This window comes from Camelus ferus, chromosome 23, assembly GCF_009834535.1.
Source record: "Camelus ferus isolate YT-003-E chromosome 23, BCGSAC_Cfer_1.0, whole genome shotgun sequence".
Taxonomy (NCBI): Eukaryota; Metazoa; Chordata; class Mammalia; order Artiodactyla; family Camelidae; genus Camelus; species Camelus ferus.
The window spans coordinates 19379209-19406013 of record NC_045718.1 but is presented as its reverse complement, the minus strand read 5'-3'; the positions used below and the strand labels follow the sequence as shown (position 1 = coordinate 19406013).

Below are 26805 nucleotides of genomic sequence, written 5' to 3'. Positions count from 1 at the left end.
TGGTACTTCCACCCACACACCTTATGATTTTCCCTGCCTCGCAGAGCTGACAAAGATGGCCAGGCCAACATGTGCCTTATCCCACGTGCTCTTCTTACGATGTGACGTGACACTCCTCTGTCAGGAGGTGGGGTCTGCAGTCCTCTCCTAACAGCACATGGTCAGTCAGGAAAGGCAATAAGCAGCCCCCTGGCCCTGTCCCTCAGGGCATGTGCCTTTGGAGCCCGGAGCCACCGCGTAAGAAGTCCGGCAGCACTGAAGCTGCTGTTCTGAGAGACCATGTGGACAGGCCACAGCAAGCAAGAGGTGCTCGGGGAGCCCTCAGCTGTCCCGGCTCCAGCTGGGCGAGTGTTTCCGGTTCGGGCACAAGCCACGTGCTCCATCGAGCCTTCAGATGATTCTAGTTCCTGGCCTTAGAGCCACCCCCAGCTGTGCTGCGCAGGGCAGAAACGCACTCCCCTCTCTGAGCCCTGCCCAGCCCGCAGACTCGTGAGTGAAGTCCACATTCCTCTGAGGTCCTGGAGATTAAGACTTCCGCATATCTTTTTTGGGGACACAATTCCACCCATAACGCTGCCATTACAGGAATAGTAGGTCTGCTCCTCCGAGGGAAGCCATCCCTGATTTGTCAGGTCTGAGAAGTTAGCCTCCCCATTCAGTACACTCACACACACGTGCGTGTGCACACGCCGCCCCATTGTATGTACTATGTTAATATTACATATATAAGATTGTTAACATAAATGGGGTGATGCTGTACATATTTGTGAGCAACTTTACTACACTTACCTGTGTGTCTTGACGGCCCTTCTGTGTGAGTACATATAAATCTACCTCATCCCTTGTTATCGTGATATAGTGATTTCATACTGTTGATGTCCTATGGGTAGACATTAAAGTTATTTTCAGTTTTGGGGTTTGGGTTAGCCCTTATCACAAATGTAGTGTTTGGTGACTTGTAACTTTCCTAACAGTTATTACAAGAATTCCTTGTGGTAAGAGAATATTTTGGTTAAAATATATTGCTGGGTGGCCTCAGATTGGAGTCAGAATCCACTTTGCGTGATAAATGTGAGAGCAGAGGAGGTTGGAGGCTTGCACACTCTCAGGGGTCAGAGTCAGGGAAGAGGTGGAGCCAGCAGGAAGCACTCTGAAATTCAGAGACCTGGCCTGGGGGCCCTTCTGAGTTAAGTGATGCCCATCCATTGAGTGTAAACCCAGTCTTCCCTCCCGCCTCTGAAACATTAGGAAAAGGTGACATTGCTCACAATATGTTCAGGGAGAGTGGAGTTGCTTTGGGAATCCACAGAGAAGTGCTGAATCTTTGTGTCACTGTGGGTGAAGAGTGATGGGCATCTGGGTTCCACATACAGTGAGAATACAGATGCCCTGGCACATACAAGATAAAGTGAGCTAGGCAGGCCAGGGTCTTTTAAGTGGAAGTCATCTGATGACAAGAGCCATCGTGATGCTGGTACCACTGACATTAGAGCGTGGCTCCCGAGAGATGGGGCAGAAGCTCTAAAGGGCAGGGGTGCCAGGTGAGGAGCCAGGTGAGGACCCTCCTGTGAAGGGCTCTCTGAGAGGATCACTACACCTTCCTGCTATGAGACAAAGCTGAGTTTCTTGCTATTCTAGGAAAGGGAAGTACCACCTTGAGGGAGTGGATCCTTTCAGAATGGGGAGGGCAAAGGGGGCTGTTGATAAAATACTGGAGTCCAGTTTAAGGTGGGCCTCCAGGGTGGAGGCTTGATTAGGACTAGGGAAGGACCGCGAGGCTATCATTGGGGCCTGGTGACAACAGTGAAGACAGGGATTTGAGGTCAGGGCTCCAAAGAGTCCTGAAGGATAATAATCATTTGATGTTGTCTGTTGAAATGTTGAGCATTTTTAAATTGTTTTCAACATTTATCTTCCTGGACCGACTTGGAATAGTAAAGTCAGGCTGCTGAAGATAAGGAAATTGTAATGTCCAGGCTGGTGAAGGCAGCAAACTATGAGGGTGTCAGTGGTTTCAGTCTTCAGACCTAATTGCTGAGGTCATCCCTTTGGGATTCTGGGGAAAGCCTCAGTAAGTAAGACGTTTAATCTCTACCCATGCAAATTCTAACTTGCTTTGAATATTGTCCCCACCCTTCAGTAAAGGAATTTCTGTGCTCCACCTTGTCAACAAAATCTGTGAGGAGGGAACCTTGTTTCTACAGGAGACTGAGGGGTGTTAATGTGCTTGGTCAAAAACCGACGTCTACTAGACCAGGTTTTACTAGATGTGTGTGTGTGTGTGTGTGTGTGTGTGTGTGTGTGTGTGTGTGTATTATCATGGTAGCAGAGTCAGAAACCAGACTTCACATTTTTGGTCTGTTTTCTCATGCACAGGTGCATTCAGGTCGCCCCGCTCCCTAGCACTGGGCGCAGCCTGGGAAGGACCTCTTTCTAAGTAAAGTCCAGCCACATCCACACTCCTAGATCCAGCTCCTTGTCCGTGTGGCTGGCAGCTCAGCGGGCTCCAATTTTTCTGCTGCTCAGCCATTTAGATTAAGAGGCAAGAAAAGGAAACTTCCCCTGTACTTACAGGCCCACGTCTTGTGCCCCAGCATCACTTCCCACGGAAAGCCTACATTTCAGAGTGTCGGGTTTGTGCTGCGTGCACTCCATCTGCCCCTCCAGAGCTCTCTCCATCCTTTCCCAGCCTACTCTGTGCGCGGGGAGGTTGACCTCTATGGCTTACGTCGCTCTGCCCTTTGCCCCTCTGTTCAGCTAATAGAAAATACCAGCGAGGACTCAGAGGGAGAGAAGAGTGAGGCTGGGGTATTTATTCCCCCAGGCCCCTCCTTCATGGTCCCTGGTGGGCCGGTTGCATCCCTAAATGGAATGTCATCCCTAAATGGAATGTGTGGCACTCTGCAAGCAGTTCTCTCTATCTGGGCTTTCAGAACAGGCCCCTCCTCTTGTCCGGATGGTGGGCCGAGGGCTGGAAATTGCAGCATCTTGCCCTGACATACTGCTTGACCTTTTGTGACTTCCCCGTAACATTGCCCACACTTTTGTAAATAGTCTCCTTTTTATCAGACTCTGCTAAAATTATTCAGTTTGCCATCTCTTATCTGCTGGCCAAGTAAATCAGTTGTTGACATAGCTGATGTTTTGTTTCCTCTTTGCTTTTAGTCAAGTGAGGCCTGGCAAGTATTTGCTATATATTTGTTGAATGAATGAATGAATGACTGTAAATGTGTGAATGGCAGGATATGAACTCCAACCCCTCCCTCTACAAACCTCTCATACTACTGTTGAGCATTCATATGTAAAGTATAGATGCTTTATGCACTCTGGGTACAATGAACAGATGTGGGTTCTGTGGCTCAAGTTTCCACTGGGTTTGCCCCAGTGACTCATACTCAGATGTCCTCCTTCCCAGAGGAGCAAAAGAAAATAATATAAAAAGTGTCTGAAATGTACAACATGCTAAAGACATTATGTCCACCAAATGAAGAATAAATAAAATTTCTTCAATTTAAGAACAGATAAAAAGTTCAGATCACAAAATAAGAAAGGTACATTGAAAAACTTCACAGGTATAGGTTATGGTTTTAATGGAACCATACTGAATGAACTGAAGTTACAGCTACCTACCAGGTATGAATTTATAAAGTGTCTGCGACCTTTATTAAGTTAACATTAAGCATCATAACCATTATTACATGTGAGGTAAATTTGATGTAGCTACCTTGCAATTATACTTAGGGTTACCTTCAATTTCACAATTGCTGGTTCACGACATTCATTATAATTACATTTCGACTGTACAAGTGTTAGAGCAACTCTGTCAAATTGTGAGATGTGATGTGTGACTGGCAAGCCCCTGGGGACACTCATTTATCTCTCTGGGGAGATGCCTTCGTGATGGAACTCGGATCAGTCTCAGGCAGAATTGTCCCAAGCTCTGCTATCATGCTCAGCCCTAAGGAAGTCCCTAGTTGTTAATAAATTTTTCCATATTATAACTTCTTAAGGAGAGGAATTCCAGGATCTTCCTCCCTGGATTTCCCAGCAGGAGAGAGGTCAAGATTGAGCTGTCATAATACACTTCCTCCTGGCGCAGAGCTCCCCCTTTGATAATCTCTAAGGCACATTCTTCCTTTGGAGACGCGTGTTTTACGTCGAGTATCCCAGCCACTGCCTCCATGGCCGTGTCTGTAGAATGACGAGGGAAGAGGGGTTATCCAAGGCTAGCCGAGTCCACGTGGGGGAAGGCCTGCAGACACCAGCAGCTTAGCTCTTGGGGGCTGTTTGCCAGTGCTCTGCAAGGCCCACGGGTCCTATCAAGAGTATGTGGAGAAAACTGAGTCTGTTTGGGGCCCACTGGGCCAAGAGAGGCTCCGTGTTCGTATCGGCCCGTCTTCCTGGATGAAGGTTTGTGGGGGCAGCTAGAGGGTACTAGCTGAGAGAGTTGAATCGTGCTTCTCTCTTGGGTGTTTTGGTTGGAGTGAGGGAGCAACATGGGGGAGCAGAATGAGGACAGAAGTCAGATGATGACCCAGTAGCTAATGGGAGGTGTCAGTGGGCAAAACCAGAGTGCTGTATGTTAATGACTACTGGCTTGTAAAAAGGAGAGGTGGACAAGAATCGAGGCCTTCGTGCCCTTGTCAACACCAGTCACTTTCACTTGGAAGGAAACAGTTACCTGCTCTCTCCTTCCAAATTTCCATGTCCTTCTCACCTAGCTTCTCTCTCCATCCCTTTCTTGTTTCACTCCGTGTCTTTGTCTTTTTTGTTCTCTCTCTCTTGTTCTGTAACTGCTACTCAATAAGTCAAAGTTTTCTTATCATACTTGCCACATGTTTTAGATAAGCTTGTGTTTGGACTTACAGAAAAGTTGTAAAAATTGTGCAACGTTTTTCCTTTTATCCTTCACCCTGCTTTCCCTAATCATAACATCATACATAACCACTGTACAGCTGTCAAGAATAGATACGATATAATTGGAACAATGTTACTAACTAAACTGCAGACTTAATTTTTTCACTAATATCCTTCTTATGTTTCAGGACCTTATCCAGGACTTGGCAGTAATTTCTTCTTTTCCCTCTTGTCTTTGTCTCTGATAGTTCCTCAGTCTTTCCTGGTCTCTCATGGCCTTGACCCTTTTGAAGGGTACTGTTCAACTGATTTGTACAATGTCCCTCAATTTGAGTTTGTCCATTGTTCTCATGATTGGCGTGAGGTTATGCATTTTTGGCAAGAACACCCCCAGAATGATACTGTGTCTTTCTCACTGCACCATATCAAAGGGTTCATGGTATCGATGTGTCTTATTACTGGTGATGTAATTAAGAAAAACTTGTGTGTGATAAGTTTCATATAGGAAAGTAACCACCATTGAGTGTTCATGAGGCCATAAGGTGTTTAAAATAGGGTTGGGTGATGAGTGTGGTGTCACTCAGCATACTCAGTGGTCAGAATGCAAAGAAGGGTCAAAGTGTAGTCAGGGGCTCCACTAGTGACAGAAGGTCCATTAAAGGGACTAGTGGTCTCACTGGCTCTCAGTGCATTACACACGATGATGCCAAGGAGTTCAGCACCCTCTTTACCTACAATGGGAAGACAGATAATCCATTCGCAGGCCATTTATTCCAATCTCTTGACCTTACCTGTGTTTATGAGGCCGAGGAAACAGAGAGTGATGGACACATTGACCTTGGTCACGGAATATTCTGTCCTGATGGAGGAGAAGAACCCATCCAGAGCAAACTTGCTTGCAGAATAGGCAGCAATGAGTGGATTAGATATTTTCCCTAAATGATAAGGAAATAAGTTAACAAGGTGACCCATTTCGGCCCCAACAGAGTGGATCTGTGCTTTATCTGTAGCAGCCTTTGAAACCCCTTTGGAGTCCTCTTACTCTTTGAATCTCAGTTTCACTCTCTTCCCTAAAAAGATTATCATGCTGTGTTGAATTTTTGAAAGAGAGAAATCATTAAGGTATAAAAGAAACTCCCCTTCCATTGGGGAGGGATTAGTTATATTTTTAGGAAGGGTGCTAGATAAGTGGGATTACAAAAGAGCCATGTAATTCTCCGGCTGCTAACTCTTCCACCTCTGACCCAAGAGCACCGGAATCCAAGAGTCTGGCAAGAGCTCTCTACCAACACAATAACCTATCATTTATTTATTTTCTACGCAAGAGAAATGAAAATTTCTGGCTTTGTTTTTCTAGTCTAGACCACTTTTCTTCCTTTTATCAGCCTAGTTAATTCGCACTCCGTTTTTGGAGGACATGTGGATGTATGCCTAATAGCATAACCTATTCTTTCCAGGAGGAGGGAGTAGAAATGTCCTGAGACCTTCTCTTTGCTGAGCCTTGTTACAACAGCTACTTTAAAATCCTTGTCTGCTAATTTTAAAATCTGGGTCATTTGAGGATTGATCCCCATTGGTTGTCTTTCCTCCCGAGTATGGGTCATATATCCTAGTCTTCCTTGTGCAGTAATTTTTGATTGTATCCTTGATATTTTAAGAGCCTCTGAATCCTGTCCTCCAAAGAATGTTGATTTTTTTTTTTTTTTTATTTTTTGGTGGGCAGTTATCTCAGCTGAAACTCTGTGTCCCATGCATCAGGTACCAGCTAAAATCTCTCTTTTAATTGTTTGAGCCTTAACTGGGCTTCTTGATGTCTGCACTGCCTGTGAGTAGTTCAGGGAACAGAGATTTAGGAAGGGTTCATATATAGAATTTGGTGCTCTTCCACTGTGGCTCTTTCCTTTCTGGGACGTCTCCCTTCACTTTCTGGCTGCTGCAGAAACTCCAGACCCTGCCTTCTGGTTCTACGTGGTAGTAAGATGGCAGATTTCAATCCCAAATAGGACACTGATTGGGGCTTGCCCTTAGGCAACAAGCTATGAAATTGAGAAACTCACCTAGGGTCAGTACCCTCTTTCGAGTATCAACAACTCTCCAGTTTGTCTGCTTTTGCTTCTTCTCTCCCGTGCTTTCAATGGTTGTTTTCTATATTTAGTCCAGTTTGTTATCTGGGGAAATTTGGCCTGTTAGGTATTGCCCTGTCATGCCTGGAATTGGAACCTCTGTAAGTTTTTGAAAAATAATAAAGTTACATGCCGAGTCAATGAAGAAAGAATGTCTTAGTCAATAAAGATGCTGGGAAAGTTGGTTAACTAATTGGAAAAAATTGTTAGTTCCTTCAAAAATTATACATGGAGAATTATAGCAGACGATGTTGTCTACCCAATATCCATTTTCCTTCATTTAATAAAATAATCTAATTTTGTTCAGGACAGCAATGTGTTCAGATAAAAATATTTACTTCCTCAAGAGTCCCTTGCTCTTTTGGGTGGCCATATTACCTAGATCTGACCAATGAGAAATCTAACAGATGGCATCTTCAGGAAAGGTATTGATTACCCCATAAAATAGATGAATTCAGGTGGCATGCGGCTTTTATATTTTGCCCTTTCTCTTTCTTTCTAAATGGACTTCAGATGTGATGCCTAGAATTGCAGTAGTCATTTATGAGCTTGAGGAAGAGCTATATAATTATATAACTATATAATTATATAATTAAGGAGTATCAAACAAAAATGTGGAATGAGCTTAGATTCTGGAAGATATAATAAGTCCATTAAACCAGCTCTGAACTTCTTATTACCTGAGAAAAAGGAATCTCTATTTGTGTTAAGCCATTGTAAGTGGAATTTTTGTTACATGTGCAACAGAATGCATCTTCTGACTGATACAAAATTCAATCAGAGAAGGAGGATAATATAGGTAAACACTTGTCAGTTTGGTTATGAAAGATCATCCTAACATAAAAGTAAAAAGCATGTAAAGACAGAGACTATTTGATTATATAAAATGTAAAATTTCCATATGTCAAAACAATAATTACAATAATATCACTATGACGGTAAAGGGTAAATGATAAACTAGAAAATAATTTGCAACATATTAGGCAAATAAAAGCTTAATCTTTAATGTATAAAGAACTCTTAAAAGGTAAAAAAAAAAAAATAGAAACAGATATCTTCAGGGAACCACACCATCCTCAATTCTCAATTATGAGTTTTGGCTTCAGATGACTCTACCGTCAAGTTCCAGGAATGGCTGTGTGACACAGGATGTCCAACCAGAGTCTCTGATACCACTAGGCTACTGACTAGTCTCTGGCTGGACCCAAGTCCCAGGCAGAGCTTCAGGACACACTGTTGTTGCCTAACCAGAATTTAGTTCTTTCTTCCTCTGTGACAAAATCCCAATTGAACTCATGTTTCCACCTGCTAACAGAGACTGCGGTTTTCTCTCAAGATACCTTCTGTCCCTCTTCTTTGGTAGTAGAACCCCTGATTTGTAGCTGGGTTCATATCTGGAATGAAGTCCACATTCCTTAGCTTCTTTCAGCCAGTTGTTGCCAAATGACTAAGTGCTGTCTAGTAAGTTGTACACAGAAGTGTGTCATGTGATTTCTGGGATATATCTTTTGTTTTTAGGGTTTTTTTGGTGGGGGGAGTAATTGTTTTATTTATTACTTATTTTTAGAGGAGGTACTGGGGATTGACCCCAAGACCTCATGCATACTAAGCATGTGCTCTACCTCCATATTCTGAAGGGAGTTTCTAGACTCCCTGTGTATCTTACGTAAAATGTGGTAACACAAACAAACAATTCCTCCCAACCGCCTCCGAACCCTAAAAAGCAAAATCAAGTTTGCAGCACATAGACCCTCAACCATCCTAAGGAAATAAAAGGGGGTGAAGGTGAAGAGGTCAGAGAGGACAGGAGTTGGGGCAAGGAAATCAACAGTGTCTCAATGATCTTCCAAGAAGAAGGGGCCAGTCCTTGTGACAGGAGCTTCAGCGGCACCTCATGGAGAACTTGTCCCCAGGAGTTTGATGGGTACTAAATGCTGGAGTTTGACCCAACCTGAGAGGCACTGGCTAGGGGCAAGGCCATTGCAGACTAGTGCAAATTGTGTCATACACAAGGGAACTCTCCTTGGGGGGCCTGAAATCCGGTCCACACTCTGCTCACTACCCTTTGGGTCTTGTCCCAGGGCTTATGCCATCTCCCCTGGAGTCATTTCCGATCCTGCCCTAAAGGACAGTCCAACGTGGTGAGTGTATTCACCTGTACTCCCACTGTATTCCCAAGGTATGAGGGAAGTAACATAAGCGGCTGCTACCCAGTTCACAAGAACTATCAATATTTCCAGCAGGGGCCTCCAAAGAACCTATGAAAGCACCCAATGCAAGAGTCAGGTGTGGTCATCCTCCCAGCCCAGAGAGCATGAGATTTCAACATGCACGGCGGCCAGAGGAGACCGATGCTATAATATCTGGGTACCAGCCAAGTAAGATCTATCCTACCCTGAACTTGTTTTCCCTGCATTCCCCTCTTCCTTTTATAGGAGAGGCTGAAGGGAGCCTGGTGAGTAGGAGGAGATGGGAAGCAGGAGGGAAGGCTGAAACACATCTCTCTTTCCCATCCTAGGTTTCCTACAGCAGCAGGTTCAAGCTTGACGAGAGAAGCTTTGGTTAAAGTTAAATTAAAAATGACTGGACATTTCAATTACTGAAGCAAGAACTTTCCTGAGACTGGAAGCACCCAGAGAGTCTTTTATTATCTTGGAGTGTTGTTATCTGCCCTAGATCACATCCAGGTTCAGGGAAGAACTCACCCAGAGAACAGGTCTGAAGGAAAGAATAAAGTTGCTTTTTGATTGCACCCTGTGAGATCCACTTGTTCAACTACTGTTCATAAAAAATATTCCAGAGTATGAACCTAATTAAATCAAATGAATAAATAAATAAATGTACTATTCTAATATGCATGAAGCAGTCATGAAAGTGAGGGGATTAGAAGCCTGTGTGCTTTTATCCAGGGTGAAGTTTTGGTTTATGTAGGGAGAATAGAGCCACCACAGCAGAATTCATACTTTCTTTCTCTCTATATGTGTGTGTATAGAAAGATAGATAGATAGAAAGATAGATAGATAGATAGACAGACAGACAGACAGACAGACAGACAGACAGATAGATAGATAGATATGACAGTCAGATTTATCTTCTGGGAAGTTTTAGACCACAAAGAAACAGCTATGGTGACCATATTTTCTGAAGCAAAATATGGGACATGGAGTCTGACAAGTAAGAGTGCAGACCTGGTGATAAATGGGACAGACTGGTTGCAATTAGCTCTGCCCCAGAAATGCAGGGACTTAGCCACTGTAGAAACAGCAAGAGCCAGAGGGCTGGCCGATTAGCTATGCGCTGGAGCTTGTTGGCTGCGCAGAAGAGGTCAAAAGCAGGCCTCATGCTTTTGTTCATCCACTCCACACCCTCCATCCCCAACTGCTTTGCTGAGACTGAAATTATTTCCATTTCAAAGGCAGATTTTCAACGACTTTAATTGAGAACTCAGATGAAAGCGTACAGGGTTGGAAATCTTCACTGCACGCCTTCAGACTTTCAGAGTGACCCCAGGAAAATGCACCACATCTTCTGCTGAGCAAACCCCAACTTGAGGGTTCATCAGGCCTTGATGACTATGAGGCTGGGAACCCATCTTGAGTCCTGTCCATTTTTTGTAGCTCTTCCTAAAACTTTGTTTTCAGCTGGGACCCTCATGGTCTAAACTCCAGTTGTTTGGGCTGAGTTGGGTTCTGAAGGTAAATCCATCTCTTTATTCCACCCTGGGAAACCTGAGGTGTCGTCATAAGCTTTGAAACAACCCACACTTCAGTAATAACTGAAGCAATGGGAGTGGATGGGATTGCCCAGGGAGACTGCATTGAGTGAAAAGAGATGAGGGCCTGTGATGGAAATAGTCCCAAGGAAACCAACAAATGAGAACTGACAAGGGGCAGTCAGAGCAGCTGGAGGAAAGCCAGGGAAGGGTTTTGAAGACAAGGGAGGAGTGTATGGTGTTGAAACAGCACAAAATCCTGCAGAGATAAGATAAAATCTATTACTAAATTTCACAAGGTGACTTCAGCAAGAGCATTTCTCTGCAGGTACAGGGCCTGTGAAACACAGCTTCTCCCCTTGCCTTAGAGCCTCAGCACATCTCCCAAGGCAAGAATAAAAGAACAGATTTTTAAGAACCTCTGCAGTTGAAAGATGGGCCCAAACCAGTCCTACTGGCATCACCAAATCTCCCACATGCAACATAGTTGTGCTTGGAGAGAGGAGTGTTGTCAGTGTCCTGTGTTCATCCACCAGGGGTCAGGTTCATCCATCAAGGGTCAGGGGAGGCATTTGCATTCTCTTCCCCTTGAAGCCCACTTGAGAGGGGCTTCAAGAGGATCATTCAGAGACCTTTACAAATGTACCCTAGAGTTTGGAGACTAGTATTTGACTCACACCTGGAAGTCTAAAAGCAAGAGGCAGAGCTGGAACTGTCCTAGCTTGAAAGCAAAGCTCAGTGCGTTGTGGGATCAAATATATCCACACACAGTGGGCTTCCCAGAGACCAAATGTGGATCTGGTGGAGGGGAGCTGGGCTGAGGTCACCTGCCCAGGGGTGGGTCCAGAAGTCTGGACTGATCGAGGCCCTGGAGCTGAGGAGGAAGCTTAAAGGAGTGAGCTAGAGGAAGCATTGCTCATGCCAAGTGGGTCTCCTGCAGGAGATCCCTGAGGAACCCATGAAAAAGCCCCACAAAATCCACCCTCACCTCCTCCAAGCCACTAGAGCCCTAGGATGGGGATTTTTTTCTTTTGACGAAATTTCAAACCTATGGAGGAGGTGCGAGAATAGTACAAGTGACCTTTCCACCCCACCCCCTCCCTGAACTATCTGAGAGCGATTGCTGTAACTGAGGTGATTGCTGACCTGACGTCCCATCGCTCCTGAATATGTGAGCATGCGTTTCCTACACAGAGGGACATTCTCCCACGTAACTATCCAAAGGAAGAAAAGTAATTTGTTAGTTTCCTAGCCCTGCTGTAATAGCTGCACAAGGTGGGTGACTTAAGACAACAGAAATTTATTTTCTCACAGTTGTGAAGAGCAAGAGTCTGAAATCAAGGTGTTGACAGGAAGTGTCTCCAAATACTCCAGGGGAGGGAGAATCTCCCCTTGCCTCCTCCAGCTTCTAGTAGCTGTCAGCATTCCTTACAGCTACATCACTGCAAGCTCTACCTCAGTCTTTACATGGCCCTCTCCTTGTCTCCTTCTGTCTTTGTCTTCTCTTCTGTCTCCTATAAGGACACTCGTCATTGCATTTAGGGCCCACCCAGGTCATCCTGGATGATATAATCGCACGATCCTTGACTTGATTGTATCTGCAAAGATCTTTTTCCCAAATAAGGTCACCCAGCCAAATTCAGGGAATTAGGATGTAGACACCTCTTTTGAGGGCCACCATTCAACCTACTACATTAACATTGATGTATCCCCATCATCTAGTCCACAGACCCCATTCAAGTTTGTCACATGTCCCAGTAATATCCTTTACAGCAAAGGATTCAACTGAGGATCACATGTTGTGTTTAGTTGTCATGACTCCTTAGCTTCCTTCAAGCTGGAACATTCTCTGGTCTTTCCTTGCCTTTCATGACTTTTACCCTGTTGAAGAGCACTGCCAGTCATTTTGTACAAGGTGGGATGCTGGAGCTGGCTTATACTGGATCATGAGAGCTGATGGTACAGTTTTCATTGATTTTGCAGGCAGGTTGAACTCATGTTGATACGGCTATAGTGAGATTATATACACCATGGAAATTCTCCAAATCAGATTTGTTGATGTTGCCCTTCTAGAGAGCTAGTTGGTAAATATTTACTGTCACACTGCTGATAAATGTCCCTCAGGTTGGGTTTCTCTGATATTGCCTCATGATTTGATTCAGACATATGTTTTTGGCAGGATCACAGAAGTAATTCTCTTCCCTTCACACTGCATCCCATCAATTTATTCCATTACTTGTGATGCTAGTTAACTTCTATCATTTGATTTCAAGTGGTATCTGTCAGGTCTCTCCACTAAAATTATTCTTTTTTCCTCTGTAATCAATAGGTATTCTGTAGGATGATACTTTTTTGTTGTTTTTAAACTATCTTAACCATGTTTAAGTCTATAGTTCAACAGCATTAAGTACATTCATATTGTTGCACAACCGTTACCACCATTTATCACCAGAGTCTTCTCATCTTGCAAAACTGGAACTCTGTATCTATTAAACACTAACTCCCCATTCCCCCTTTCCCCCAGTCTCTGGAAACCACCCTTCTACTTTCTCTCTATGATCTTGACTACTCTCAGTACGTCATACAAGTTTAATCATACAGTGTTTGTCTTTTTGTGACTGGCTTATTTCACTTAGAATAATGTCCTCAAGGTTTATCCGTGTTGTAGCACACTTCCTTTCTTCTTAAGGCTGAACTGAATGCATATCCCACATTTTGCTTATCTGTTACCTGTTGATGGACATTTCAGTTGCTTCCATGCTTTAGCTATTGTGAATAATGCTGCCATGACCATATCTCTTCAAGACTCTGCATTCTAAAGATACTGAGTCACTACGTTGCACGCCTGAAACTAATATAACGTTGGAAATCAACTATACTTCAATTTAGAAAGAAAAAAAGAAAGAAAAAGACTCCGCTTTCAGCTCTTTTGAATATATACCCAGGAATGGAATTTTTAGATTATATGGTAATTTTATTTTTAATTTTTTAAGGAACCTCCATCTATTTTCCACAGCAGCTGCACCATTTTACATTCCCACAAACAGTGCACAAGAGGTCCAGTTTCTTCACATCCTGCCAACAGTTTTTTTTTTTTTTTTATTGGTCATCCTAGCAGTTGTGAGGTGACATCTTCTTGTGGTTTCAATTTGCATTTCTCTGATAATTAGTGATGTTGAGCATCTTTTCATATACCTGTTGGCCATGTGTATGTCTTCTGTGGAGAAGTGTCTATTCAAGTCCTTTGCCTGTTTTTGAATCAGGTTGTTCATTTTGTTGTTGTTGAGTAGGGTGGTACTTTGAGACTATGGAAATACTGTGTTTCTTATTAAATTTTATCCATTAGGTTTACCATCCATTGATGTTTCCTGGATGAATTATGAGTATGACAGTTGCTAAATGGTGATTTTACTAATTTTATTATTCTTTCTATATTTATCATTTGGCTTTTTACTATATGGAAAAACCTTCTCCTCTCCCCATTTATTTATTCATGTATTTATTTATTTATACTATTATGGATTCTTAGTCTATGTAACAGTTTACAATCTATTATTATCATTACTATTTATTTGAATGCCCCAATGGTCCCAGATTAGGTTAGGGGGAGCCACGAAAAGTTTCTGTGTTTTAGTAATGTGTCTCTATTAGTCTTCGAGCAGTTCTTTCCTTACTGGCACAAGAAGATTCTCAGATTCTTCTCATGCCTTTCTGACCACTGCCCTGGAATCAACCATTTCTCCTAGAAGTCCTGGTTTCTTTTAGTGGAGAATGATATGTAGAAACCAAGCTCTGGGTGCTAAGTGTGCTCACAGGGCCTCTCAGATGACAGAGCTAGGAAACATATTCACTCACCTATCTATATTTCCATGTCTATCCATGTATACAAACTATTGTCAGACCAGCACCTCCGATTCCAGTTCATCATCCCAGAGTTCATTCTCATTTTCTTCCTTTTCATAGTTATAACTCCAAAAGTGAGAATCTAGCTTCTGTTATCCTCGAAATATATTACTTATTTGATTAATGCCCTTGTATGTGATTATTCTTTAGTTGCTTCTGCACCCTCTGTGTGGACACCCTCTCCAGCCCACCTGGGCTCTGATACCCCTTGCCAGGCCACACGGATGCCCTCTTCACTGCACGCTGGGCTGCCTCATTGTAGCCCCCTTGCAGATCCCCTCTCCACCTCTCTTGGTTCTGACACCCCATGCCAAGTGCCGCGTGGACAAACTCCTCAGCCCACTTGAACTCTGAGACTTTACACCAGGCTACCATTGTTGACCCTTGTGTGGACACCCTCCTTGTCTTAGTCTCGATATCCCAAGTCAGATTGCCACCGCTTTTCAACAGAAGCAATATTTAAAGAAGATTATCCAAAGGAAATGCAAGTGACTCAGACAAGTCTACCATCACCTACCCGGCTTCTAGCCTGACTGTGCCCTCCTTCATTGTGGCCTCACTCATTAGACCTGAGTCAATGCCTGTATCTGTCTAGGGTGGTCATCCTAAATGACTTGGGGGATTGACTTAAAAAATTCAGCCGAGCCAGTTGGATACGTCTTCCTTAGGGGAAATTTAGAGTTGGAAGATTGAGAGATCAAGAGAGTTGGCAATAGGGCTGAAGTTCAAGAGTGTACTGAGAGTTGTGATGCTGAGAAAGGACTGTGACAGCTGGATTGAACTCTGAACCAAATGAAGCAGAGACTGATAGAGAGAGAAGAAAGAGGAAAAAATGTACCGAGAGAAGCAGATATGGCAAAACCATGCTATCTCTGGGAGCTCCTGGAGGCTTCTCAGCTTCAATTCCCTTGAGGTTAGCTGTCTCCCCGGGGCGGACTGAGACAGATGTGTGCCCAGTGTGGGCCAATGATTTGGCACCCTTTCACAATATTATTCTTTGAATATTGTTCACATTTAATTATTTAGGGAGTACAGGGGAAGACTAATTTTCTAATGCTAGAAATAAAGGATTCATTATATGCACTTATTCCATGGAAATCCCCAAACTAGGCAACTTCATAGAAAAATGTTAAATAACTTAAAACTTATGTACTAAACTTAATTCTGCCATATAGTGATTGGATTCTGACTTTCAGTTGACTATGGTGGCTGACTTCAGGCTACTGGCTGTTTTTCTATTGACTGTGGTCACATTGACTTCAGGTCAGTTGGCTATTTCCAGCATTGGTCGTTTTACTTGTAGGTGCATAGACATGTTGAAAGAAAAAAATTCTACGACAAATGTTATTATACACATATCTGTGACTGGATTGATGATTATTCCTTGATAGATTCTTAGCATTATATATGCTGGGTGAAATGATGGGAACACTTAAGGCTATTGGTACATATTGCTAAAGTGCTTTAGGTAAAATGAAAAATGAGGGATAAGACTTAAAAATCAATAGGGGAAACTAGTTAAAATGAATAAAAGAACCATACCCATTCCCACTAGGAATGTGTGAGTGCTCATCTCACACCTGCTTTGTGGAGTTAACAAAGTCTACAACAGTTCACACTTTTGTAGGCAAACAAACAGCAACAACAAAAAACCAACTGCTGAAAAATGTTAACTCTGCAAAGTAGGTGTGAGAAGAATACTCATATGTATCCTCAGGGTGGGGATGGGACATGATGCTTATATTCATTTAAATTGGTTTTTACTTTTGTATATTTAAAAAGGTAGGTCCTTTATTTTTCATTTTATCTAAAGCAATTTGGAAATATGTACCAATAGCCTTAAAAATGATTCCATCATTTCACCCAGGAAATCTAGTACTAAGAATTTATCAGGGAAATAATCATTAACTAAGCCACAGATTTATATACAAGATACTTGTTTTAGGGTTTTTAAAATACATTGAGAATAACTGAAACCGAGTCCCCCTAAAACTGAGATCACCTGCTGAGTTTATGATTAATCTCTGTATCCAAAACTTTATTCCTTTTCTTGTCCCACCTCTGTTCCCCTCAAGATTGAGAAGTATCAAAGATAAGGAGGGATTGAAACTGAATGGGACCCTGCAGGGCCCTCCCAGGTACAAAAGCCCCTCCATGTCCCCCATTTCTTGTTTGTAAAAAAAAAAAGGCTTTAGTCTCCTTGGCCTTCTCCAAGTCCCAAAGAGTAGACTCAAGCAGTTAATGACTAGGACAAGAGCCACAGGACTCCTGTTTCCTCCTGAAGGGATATAAATAACAATCCAATACATATCTTTGAGTTGTTCTGCAGAAACTAAGAACCACCCCCACTCCTGCGTCCCCTCCCCATATACACAGACACACTCAGGTGGAGGACGGTGACTACATGCTGACCACAAGCATGTAGACCCTAGACTAGCCGTAACCAGAAGGTTGATGATTGAGATTCCTGAAAAACCACCCTGTTACCTCGCCACCAACCAATCAGAAGAAGGTCCATAAGCTGATCATGCATCCTATGACCCTCTCCTCCAACACTGTTTTAACAATGCTTGCCTTAAAGCCAACAGAAAATTTGGGTCTTTTGAGCACAAGCTGCCTATTCTCCTTGTGTAGTTCCCTGTGATAAATGCTGTACATTTTTTCACCACAATCTGGTGTCAGTAAATTGGCTGGCTGTGTGATGGGTGAGCAGAACTGAGTTCAGTTCAGGAACGTAACCTAAATATCTGGCAGTAGGGACATAATTGCTCTGTGTCTATCTAGAAGGAAATGCTCCAAAATACTGGCATGGTTATGGGTGATTTTTATTTTCAGCTTTATACTTGTCTTCATTTTTCCAATTTTCATAGTGTGTGTGTGTGTGTGTGTGTGTGTATGTGTAGCTTTTATAATTGTGGAAACATTTTTAAAAAAGTTCTTAGGGGTACTGCTGTTTCCATTATTTTGTGCCTTCAATTTATAGTCTTGTATGAGAGATTTATTTCAGAAATGATTTGTTTCCTGCAATGCTTCCTTCTTTTGAATATAATCTTATCGATATACTGATCCTATTCTTTTTCTTTTCGTTAGGAAACTCAAGAGTCAAATTAGAAACTTAAGCACAGCATCTATATTGAGTTTAATTTTGAAATTTTTATATTCTTCTTTTCTTTAAGACCTAGTTTTTTATTTGTGTATTTCCAAATAGAGTCTGTTGTGGTAAGCCTTCTCAACCTCTTTGGTGAGTAAACATAAAGGCGTGAATGGTGATAGAATCCTGCTATTTTCAACAGGAAGGGTACTTGAATGAAAGCAGTGGTCTAGCAGGGTTAGGGTGCCACAACTACTTAAGCTCTGTCCACCCACCCCTTCCAAGGGAGTAAACGTGGAATAATGGTCACATGGATTGAATTACAACCTGCACTAAATTGTCACATCAGAGAGTCTTCTCTTCCGCTTTCAGATCTCCTCTCACCCCTCCTGGGGGCAGATACAACACTGAACTCCGATGTTGGGTCCAGAAAATTGTTTCCGTCCTACAGGTTTTCAGAAACAGATTCACAGACATAGAAAACACACTTATGTTTACCAGGGCGGAAGACGGTGGGAAGGTTTAAATGGGGAGTTTGAGATTTGTAGATAATAATATATATAAAACTAGATAAAAAGCAAGTTCATACTGTATAGCACAGGGAACTATATTCAATATCTTATAGTAACTTATAGTGAAAAAGAATATGAAAATGAATACATGTATGTTCATGTATGACTGAAGCATTATGCTATACACCAGAAATTGACACAACATTGTAAACTGACTATACTTCAATTAAAAAAAATATATATATATACAAATAAAAAAATCCTACAGGTTTTGCCTGAGCAGTCTCTTTTACATTTTTTAATTTTTTTATTTTTTGGAGTGTGTGTGGCATTTTTATTGAAGTGCAGTCGATTTACAATGTTGTGTTAATTTCTGATGTACAGCATAGTGATTCATTTGTATATACAACAATGACTCTTGAAATACTTATGTCCAGGCTCTGATCTCCTTCTGGCCTTCTTTCAGATCCTGAAGATGACATATCCATACACACACATGCCTCATCTCCCTGTATTTCTCCCCACGCCCCTGCAAAGAGTCCAAATCCACAGCACTCCACCATCGTGTAAATACCTAAATCCACAAGCACAGACACTTCCATTCACCTTGGAGATTGTGGTCCCTGAAAATTATTTCTGAGGTAATTAGATATAAGGGTGAAGATTCATCTTTATTAGAAAAATTGGAAAAATTGGGTGAGGGATAAATTACCCCATTCTACTGTACTTCCTAGGCTCCTCGGCATCCTAGATCTTGGTCGCCACCCCTTCCCCCCTCCCCCCAGGTCATATCCATACATTAGGCCTTAGTTAATCTTTCAGGAAACAGTGGGTGCCAGAGCTGAAGCCAAGGATGAGATTAACATCTGTATGTTCCTGTCTTTATGAAAGTAGCATTTTGCATATTCCAAGTCCTGTTAGTTGATCTGTGTGGTTGAGAAGCCTGTTCCCCCCTACCCCATGCCATCTTTGTAATGTAGAATTCTTGAAATAGGGTTTAGACCACACAGGCAGCCCTCAACGGACAGACAGGTTAAAGTCCAACAAATGACTTTATACACTGGTTTGAGGTTTCCTACAAAAGCATTGTCTTACAGGATATTTGCGTCTGGCTAGTCTGCTTATAATGTGCCTGACATACCACACATTTTCATAAAAAATAGTTTGAAACAATGTTGGGAATGAGTAAGCCAGGAAAGGAATAGTTTGAATAAGACTTAAAAAAAATATAACTTTATATATATACATACACATATATATACACATATACATATATACATATATATATACATATATACATATATATACACATATATAAAAAGTTGATCTTTTCCAAAGAAGATTTACTTGGAGAAAAATGAGCAGGTAACTGGAGACATTTAATGGAGCTTCCAAAGAGAGCTCTGAGCATTCAGAAGTTATTGGCAGGGTTCTTTTGCTCCTTCTGATGTGTTTTTCATTTTGAATATTGAAAGAAACCGAGGGTTTTATTATGTCTAGTTTCACTTCAAAAAATGTCTTACATGTTTCGTGATACAGAAGACTGGCCATCTGTGCACTTGAACTAGACCAGCATGGTCAGCATTTGTGTTATAGTTGTTGTTACTGGTATTTGTACAACCAATGAAGCCGAAAAAGAGAAACAGGAACAGGGTTTCTAAAGGGATCTTAGAAAAATGTAGTAGGTAAGAGGAAGAGGAAACGTTTAAAGGGATCTGGTGAGGACTGAAAAAGACCTCATAGGAGGTGAGGTAAAATGGATGCTTTAGGAGAGAGGGCTCGGGGTGAGGGGGTGGTGACAGGGTTTGTCCATGGCTCCCTAAGGGGGCTTTAGATGCTGGCTTCCAGTTGTCCTGTCACAGTTATGGGGTTCACAGAACCCAGGGAGTCAAAAATGGAATGACTTTTACATTTCTAAAATTGAGCCTAAGAAAACCTTTTTTGACTAATGGCAGATAAACTTTTTCCAGATGTTTTCAAATGTTCTCTGCCCAACCCAGTGATTTTTTTTTTTTTTTTAGTCAAATTGGAGTATTAATCTCTCTGTCTCCATTTGTTTTGCAAATACCATCTAGGTATTTTCTTTCAATTCTTTCACCCACCCCACTGCCCCCTGCATCATTGCCTGACGGACAGGATTTTGTTTTTGTGATGGACCTTGAATGTGAGCCAGATCAGGTCTGGGATGTGTGTGCACGGTGTGAGGCACGCATGTGGGGTGGCCCGGAGGGAACACTGCCTCTCATCTTATAGGCATGGGTGATTTGAGAGAGACTGTTAATTGTTTGCCAACATCAGTAACCCTTGATTTTCAGTTGGATACAAGTCCACTTTGAATAAAGACCTACAGTCGCAGTCAGCTGTAGCATATGAGAAGTGTACAACATTCAAATTGTCTTCTTCCTTCTCCATTTTCTCTAGCTGGAATTCTGACATGATAATGAACCACCCTGGACCCAGAGGGGAGGATTACGCCCAGGGATGGTGGTGCTGAGATAGAAGGTTCCTAGACAACTTTATGGGGCAGGACAACCACAGCAGATCTAAACTGCTTACCCCTGACTGTTTCACGATAGAAAAATAAAATCTGCTTTGTTTAAGCCATTCTAAATTTGAGGTATTGTTACAGTAGCTCAACATCTAGCCAACCTAGCATGTGGTGGAAGGAGGGGAGGCCAATCAAAGTGACTCGATGTTACACATCACATAGAAACTTGATCAGTAGGTGCCAAGAACTGTGTTGAATGATGGATGGATGTGGACTGTAAGGAAATTCCCAGAGGCAGCATACTGTCTCTGTTGATGCTCAAGAAGTAGCTGAGGCTTTAAAGAACATATTAAAAGTATGGGATTTCCATGCAACGTGATACTTGGAAGTGCACTGGGGATAAGAACTATTGCTGATCACTGCAGTTCAATGAACGACTTAATACAGTCCACGGAAGGAATGATGAAGAAGCCATCCCAGTACTCTTTGGCTGACCTTCAAATCAATTTGAGGTTTAGCATCCCATGTTTGTGGAATTCAGATCTTAAGGAGGACAGATTAATGAACATACTTGCTGTCTGTTTAAAACAATATAACCTGTGTAAATCAACTATACTTCAATTAAAAGAAAAAAAGAATATAGCCTAGAGCAGAGAAATTCTTCAGTTAGGAAGAGAAGGCAAAGTGTTTGTACTTTGCAAATTCACAGACACACTTTTAAGCAAACAGGCTGGACTCTTAGCTATGCAAACAGCAGACACAAAGGAGAGTAGTCCAGCTAGATTTCTACTTCCCAGAGTCCACAGAAATGATGAGGTAGCATTTGGTAGGTGGCATTTGGTTTGGAAACAGAGGCTGTCAGAATTTCATCGTGCCCTTGGACTTGTATGGTAATTCTGCTCCTTCCGACAACACCTAGGCTGTGTGTACAGTATAGAAAGTTAAATTCTCCAACCAGAGATGAAGCACACCCTTTGCTCAGAGCTGGATGTGTTCTTTAATCAAATGAGATCGTTAAAGCCACCTACACCATGACTGATGTGAGAGTTTTGGCCAGTGCCCTGGGATGGGCTGGGGATGTGCCCAGCACCCTCTCACTCAGTATGCATCCGGAAGCGCTCCCTTCCTTTCAGCCCAGAGAGAGGCTGTGTCTGGGGAGGGGTGGGAGAGTCTGTGTTGTCTAGGAAGCACAGGGATGCATATCAATCACTCTGTTTGTTGGGTGGCACAGACACACTGCCCTTTTATCCCATCTAGGATGCGGAATCTGTTACAACAGAGATGCTGCTCTTACTTACAGTAATAACTCATGTTTGTGAAGTACTTAAGAATTTACAAAGTCCTCTAAGTTATTTGTTTTTACATTGCTAGGAACCACATTTAGAGGGCGATTTTGAGCCTGGTGTTTGCCATCTTCCAGCCACATCCTTCTACCTGACTCAACAAACACGTGTGAAACTTATCTCCTGAACCTGTAAAGCAGTGGGCTCAGGGAGTCCCTCAGCTGGAAACTCCCTGGCTTTTTCCTGGTGATAACTTCGGATGCTGCCACCATCCAAAGCACTGGGGACCCCTCTTGATGACACAAGTTCTCTTCACAAGTATTTCTCTATATACACTCCCGACCCTGTTGGTTGTTTAAAATGGACTTTTTATGTAGAAAGTTCAGATTTTTGAAGAGCACCCCAAATATAGGCAGGTCTGTTATGATAGGGTGTTTGTTTCTGTCATTCATTTCATTTTGCCTTAGCTTAACCCACTTATGAGAAAATTGTATGTTGTTAGAACATGTCACTTCTCAGTGTTTGTTTGTTTGTTTTTTTGCATCAATTAATGTCACCAAGGTTGCAGAGGAAACAAAATCCTTTTTATCTATGGTGACCAGGTCTCTCCCTGAGTCTCAGGACAGGTTGTACCTCCAGCAGACTCTTGATGACTCTCTGGATTCCAGTTTGTTGATCACAAACCACAAGGCTTCGAGTGAGCATTCCAAATTGCTGCTCTTTCTCTGTTACATCCAGGGATCTGGGAGCCCATCTACCCCGAACAAACCTTCATTTTTATGGTTTCACCTGTTCCCAACACTGTCTCGGTTAGTCAGCATACATGCTCCTCACCGAGCTTACGTACCCAAGTGTCTTATTGGTATATCTGCCTGTCCATACACCTGGGCAAGGTGTTCATCAGCTTTTGCTTAATGCAAATGCTCACTGTGAGCATTTCAACTTCCGGTTTCTATCGTGTTACTTCTCTGCATGGAGACTGATAAAATGCGTGTGTGCGACACAGCCCCCGACACCAGCATCCCTAGCACTTCCCCCGCTCCTACCCTCCACGCTGGTCCTGGCCCCACTCACCAGCCATCGAGGAGACGACCACAATGCTCCCATTGCTCTGCTTCAGCATGGGCAAGGCGGCCACGCTCAGGACCACGTAACTGAGGAAGTTGACTTCCATGATTCTACGCACGAGCTGGATGTCATCACTAAATAGATCCACAGGAGTGCTGGTGATGTGGTTGAGAATCAGCATGTCGAGTCCCCCTGCAAGAGATGGCGGGGTGGAGAGAAACCATCTGAGGCTGATACCTCCACACCGCCGCCCCCACTGAAATCTCCCTGGTGATCCCTAGGGCAAAGTCCAGAAGAGGAGACAAGAGATGCTGTCTCACCCATGAGCTTTCCAGCTTTGGCAACGAATTGCTCTGCGAAGGTCATGTTCTCCATGGTGCCAGCAACATAGTGTGCCGAGGCTGCTCCGAGCTCCAGGCAGTGGGACACAACCTGCAGGGGCACAGCGGCTGACCATGGCAGTCTCGGCTGCAGACCTTTGGGCAGCAGTCTCTGATGTGATGGGGGTTAAATGAGAGGTTGCTCAAGGCCCTATTTTGATAAGAAGAGATGTGTGTGTGTGTGTGTGTGTGTGTGTGTTGTTAAATACAACTTGACACAATATGTGTCCTCTGTTTGAAATACTATCTGGAACAAGGTAGGGTACAAATGGATAAATCACTGTGCTGGGGTTTAAGTCCATGATTTGTGCTCAGGAGTTTCTGTGAACGGATTTTTTTCTGAACACATTATTGCTACGGATGCTAGTTTCTGTGTGGGGAGCCCTAGACTTGTGAATATTTGTATATGCTTGGGTTTGTGAGTCTGATTGTAGAGGAAGGTATGAGTCTGCATGGGTACAAGGATATGGATTCATGAGTAGGTACTAGATGTTGGTATCTGAGCACGTGTGTCTATGTCTGTGACTCCATGTGGAAATATGCATGAAGAGGCATGTCTGTGAGTGTATATAGCCCAAGAATTTTGTGTCTATATATGTGTGCATAAGAATGAATACTTAAATACATGTTTTTATATTCCTGTGGGTGTTTGGGTACTTAAATCCTGTGTGTGTGTGTGTGCGCGCGCATCTGGGTATGACTGTGCCGGCTTCTGTGTGTTGGCATATATGTATGTATATACAAGAACACACCTGGGCACGTGAGGGTACATACAGCTGTGGGCATAGGACCCTCACCTTCTTTAGACCTTCTTCTGACCTCGCTGTCACTGCCACATGGGCTCCCATCTTCGCCAGGTGGTAGGCCATCTCTCTTCCGATCCCCTTGCTGGCCCCCGTGACAATCACTTTCTTTCCTTGAAGCATCTCTGGGAAACCCCCAAAGGAAGTGAGGACCACGCGTGGCAGCACCATTCCTCCTCCCACTCCGGAGGTGGGCAGCCTTATCTCAATGTCTAAACGTTATGAGCCCAGATCAATTTATCTCAAACTGCATGAATCAATGAAGGAACAATTCAAGTCTTTCATAAGCATTCTCTGAAATGGGGGTTGGTGTTGGTTGCTCAAAACCTTAAAAAAAAAAAAAACCTGTGGACAGAGGATTCAGCTAAAACCCTGGAGTTCCAGATATTTCTCTACTCATCCAGTTGCTCAATTGAAATAAAATTCAAAGGTCATCAAAACACATGTGCTCACAGAGATTCCAGGGATTTTCTCTCACTTCTATTTAGTCATCAAGTCCAGAACTCTTTCTTGTTTCCCACTTACCCGTCTCCACAGAGCCCAATTATCTGGTTAAGCTGTGAATTTTGGAATTACCCTCATTTTTGTAGGGGATCTGGAATCACTTGCGGTTAAGGGTGCCCCATAAAACACAGACTGTTTGGTCATCTTCTAGCTACATGCCTACCCCGCCCCACACCCCTGTTACCCAGCCTGTGGCTGGGGGACAGAGAAACACAGTCTTACCTCAGGGTCCCCTCTTGGGCAGCAACTCTGGGGATCAAGAACTCATTTTGGTCCTCAGAAGCCCTCTAGACATCCCTGAGTTTTGAAATCTGTTTCACCAAAATTAGGCACATTGGTACTCACCTGGTCTGAATTCCTCATTCGCAGAATAGAAGTAGTAGGCCAAGATGATCCCCAGAACGGGGAGGAGATATTTTTTCATAAAAGCCATCAGAGAGGGACCTGGCCCGAGGAGCCCTGTAGGACACACAGAGAGAACCTACAGAGCTTTCTACAACCTCCTCGGCAGGCGGCAGACTCTGAATTGTGACATCAGGGACGGGGGAGGCTGGAGTAGGCTTAGGCAGCGCTAGCCAATTTCCCTGTCAGAGCTGCGATTGGCTTTGGGTGGGATCCCACTTGTCCCTGGCAGCCTGCATGGTGGATTTCATAATGGACAATGTTTACTCCATTTCATTGAGCAAGAAGAGACTTCCAGATGGCCAAGTTCATGATTGTACAGGACTGGATTCCTGAGCATCCCTACCCCGAGCCCATCCTCCTCCTAACGCCGTTTACGCCAGGAATCAACGGCCTTTCAAAAGTGGGGTATATCAAAGGTGGAGAGAAAGTGTGTGCGGGGCTTCTGGGGAAGTGTGAGTAATAGCAGAGCGAGCCAAAGTCAAGCAAATCTCACACTCAGCCCCACCTCCCAGTCGGAAGCAATTAAAAATAATAGCACAAAACAGAAAAATAAGCTTAAGAAAAAAAAAGCACAACTTGGGGGGGAAAAAAGAAAACAAACAAGCCTCTAAGCCCCACACTCAAATTCAATGAACAATATTACAGCATCAAAGGAGATTGCAAGGCGGCCAGAAAGCTGATGGTGGGAAATCCATGCCTGGTCGAGACTCTCAGACAAGTGCAACGGAATGTACGCTTCTTACTTTAGCAGCAAATAAAGAACAAATAATGAGTGCCAAGAAGAAAAGGCATGAAGCTATTAAACTAGGTCTTATAAAGGCTATAGAGGACCAAGAAACATGGAGGCAACGGTAGGAAGAGGGGGTCTGATGCGAAAAAAAAAAAAAAAAAAAAGGAACAAATACCATTGAAACAAAACTAGCCTGAAAAGCCCTCATCCAGCTAAAAATTGATCTAGTAACAATAAAAGGACTGGGGTCGGGGAGAAACCCCTATTAATTTAGAATTTATTGCAGAAATACAGAAATAACCACCTTGCTATGTCTGTAGCAAGAATTCATTTAGGAACAGCCCTCAAAGAAAATTTAAGATATATTATCATTCAGTTTTTCAACTTAGAAGCAACTAACTGAAGTATAAACATTACCCTGTCACAGAGCAAATCCAGAATTCTACAAGTTACCAAAGGAGCCGAGAAAGCCATTTACATGTAGTGATAAGAGTGAGGATCAATGCACTGAAGGAGGACCTTGGATTGAGGGTGGGGGTTGGAGGATTCACACAAGATTAAGAGAAACTGAATTATGACTCCAAGTCTGGTATCTGGAAACCCTCACTGAATTTTCACTTCAGAACAAGGGAAAATAATTTAAGACCCAAAGGAGATGAAAATAATTTAAGACCCAAAGGAGACCCAACAAAGGCCCACAGCTGTGAAGTTCACTTCCAGAAGACAGTGGAGATTTGAGAACAGTTGAGGACTCGATGGAGGACAAAATAGGAAAAAAAAAAAAATTAAAAAAATAATCAAGTGGAAAATTACATTATATTGTGTCAGAACTGCAAAGTGCAAATGCACTGTTTTATAAAGGACTTTATGCTACCAAGCTGTGTTACACACTAGACTCTAGAGGAAAAGGAATTTCAGTTTTATTTTCTTCATAGTATACTGCTAG

At 42.9% G+C, this 26805-nt stretch overlaps 2 protein-coding genes across 4 annotated transcripts in view; one reads left to right on the top strand and one right to left on the bottom strand.

Annotated features, from left to right (window-relative positions):
• The window catches only part of LAMB3 (laminin subunit beta 3), a 143018-nt gene that overhangs the window by 36666 nt on the left and 79547 nt on the right, over nucleotides 1-26805 (top strand).
• HSD11B1 (hydroxysteroid 11-beta dehydrogenase 1) lies at nucleotides 3566-25513 on the bottom strand. Of its 3 annotated transcripts, none has more exons than XM_032466389.1 (6): nucleotides 25070-25329; nucleotides 24215-24345; nucleotides 23358-23469; nucleotides 23044-23229; nucleotides 5649-5792; nucleotides 3566-4191 (listed from the first exon to the last, which is right to left on the bottom strand). In XM_032466389.1, the coding sequence occupies exons 1-6, from the start codon at nucleotides 25155-25157 to the stop codon at nucleotides 3971-3973; spliced, it is 882 nt and encodes a 293-aa protein (XP_032322280.1). In that variant the 5' UTR covers nucleotides 25158-25329; the 3' UTR covers nucleotides 3566-3970. The 3 variants fall into 3 exon arrangements, with proteins under 3 accessions (XP_032322280.1, XP_032322283.1, XP_032322282.1); XM_032466392.1 differs by lacking the exon at nucleotides 3566-4191 and adding an exon at nucleotides 4255-4316 and having other exon boundaries at nucleotides 25070-25276; XM_032466391.1 differs by lacking the exons at nucleotides 3566-4191; nucleotides 5649-5792 and adding an exon at nucleotides 6517-10951 and having other exon boundaries at nucleotides 25070-25513.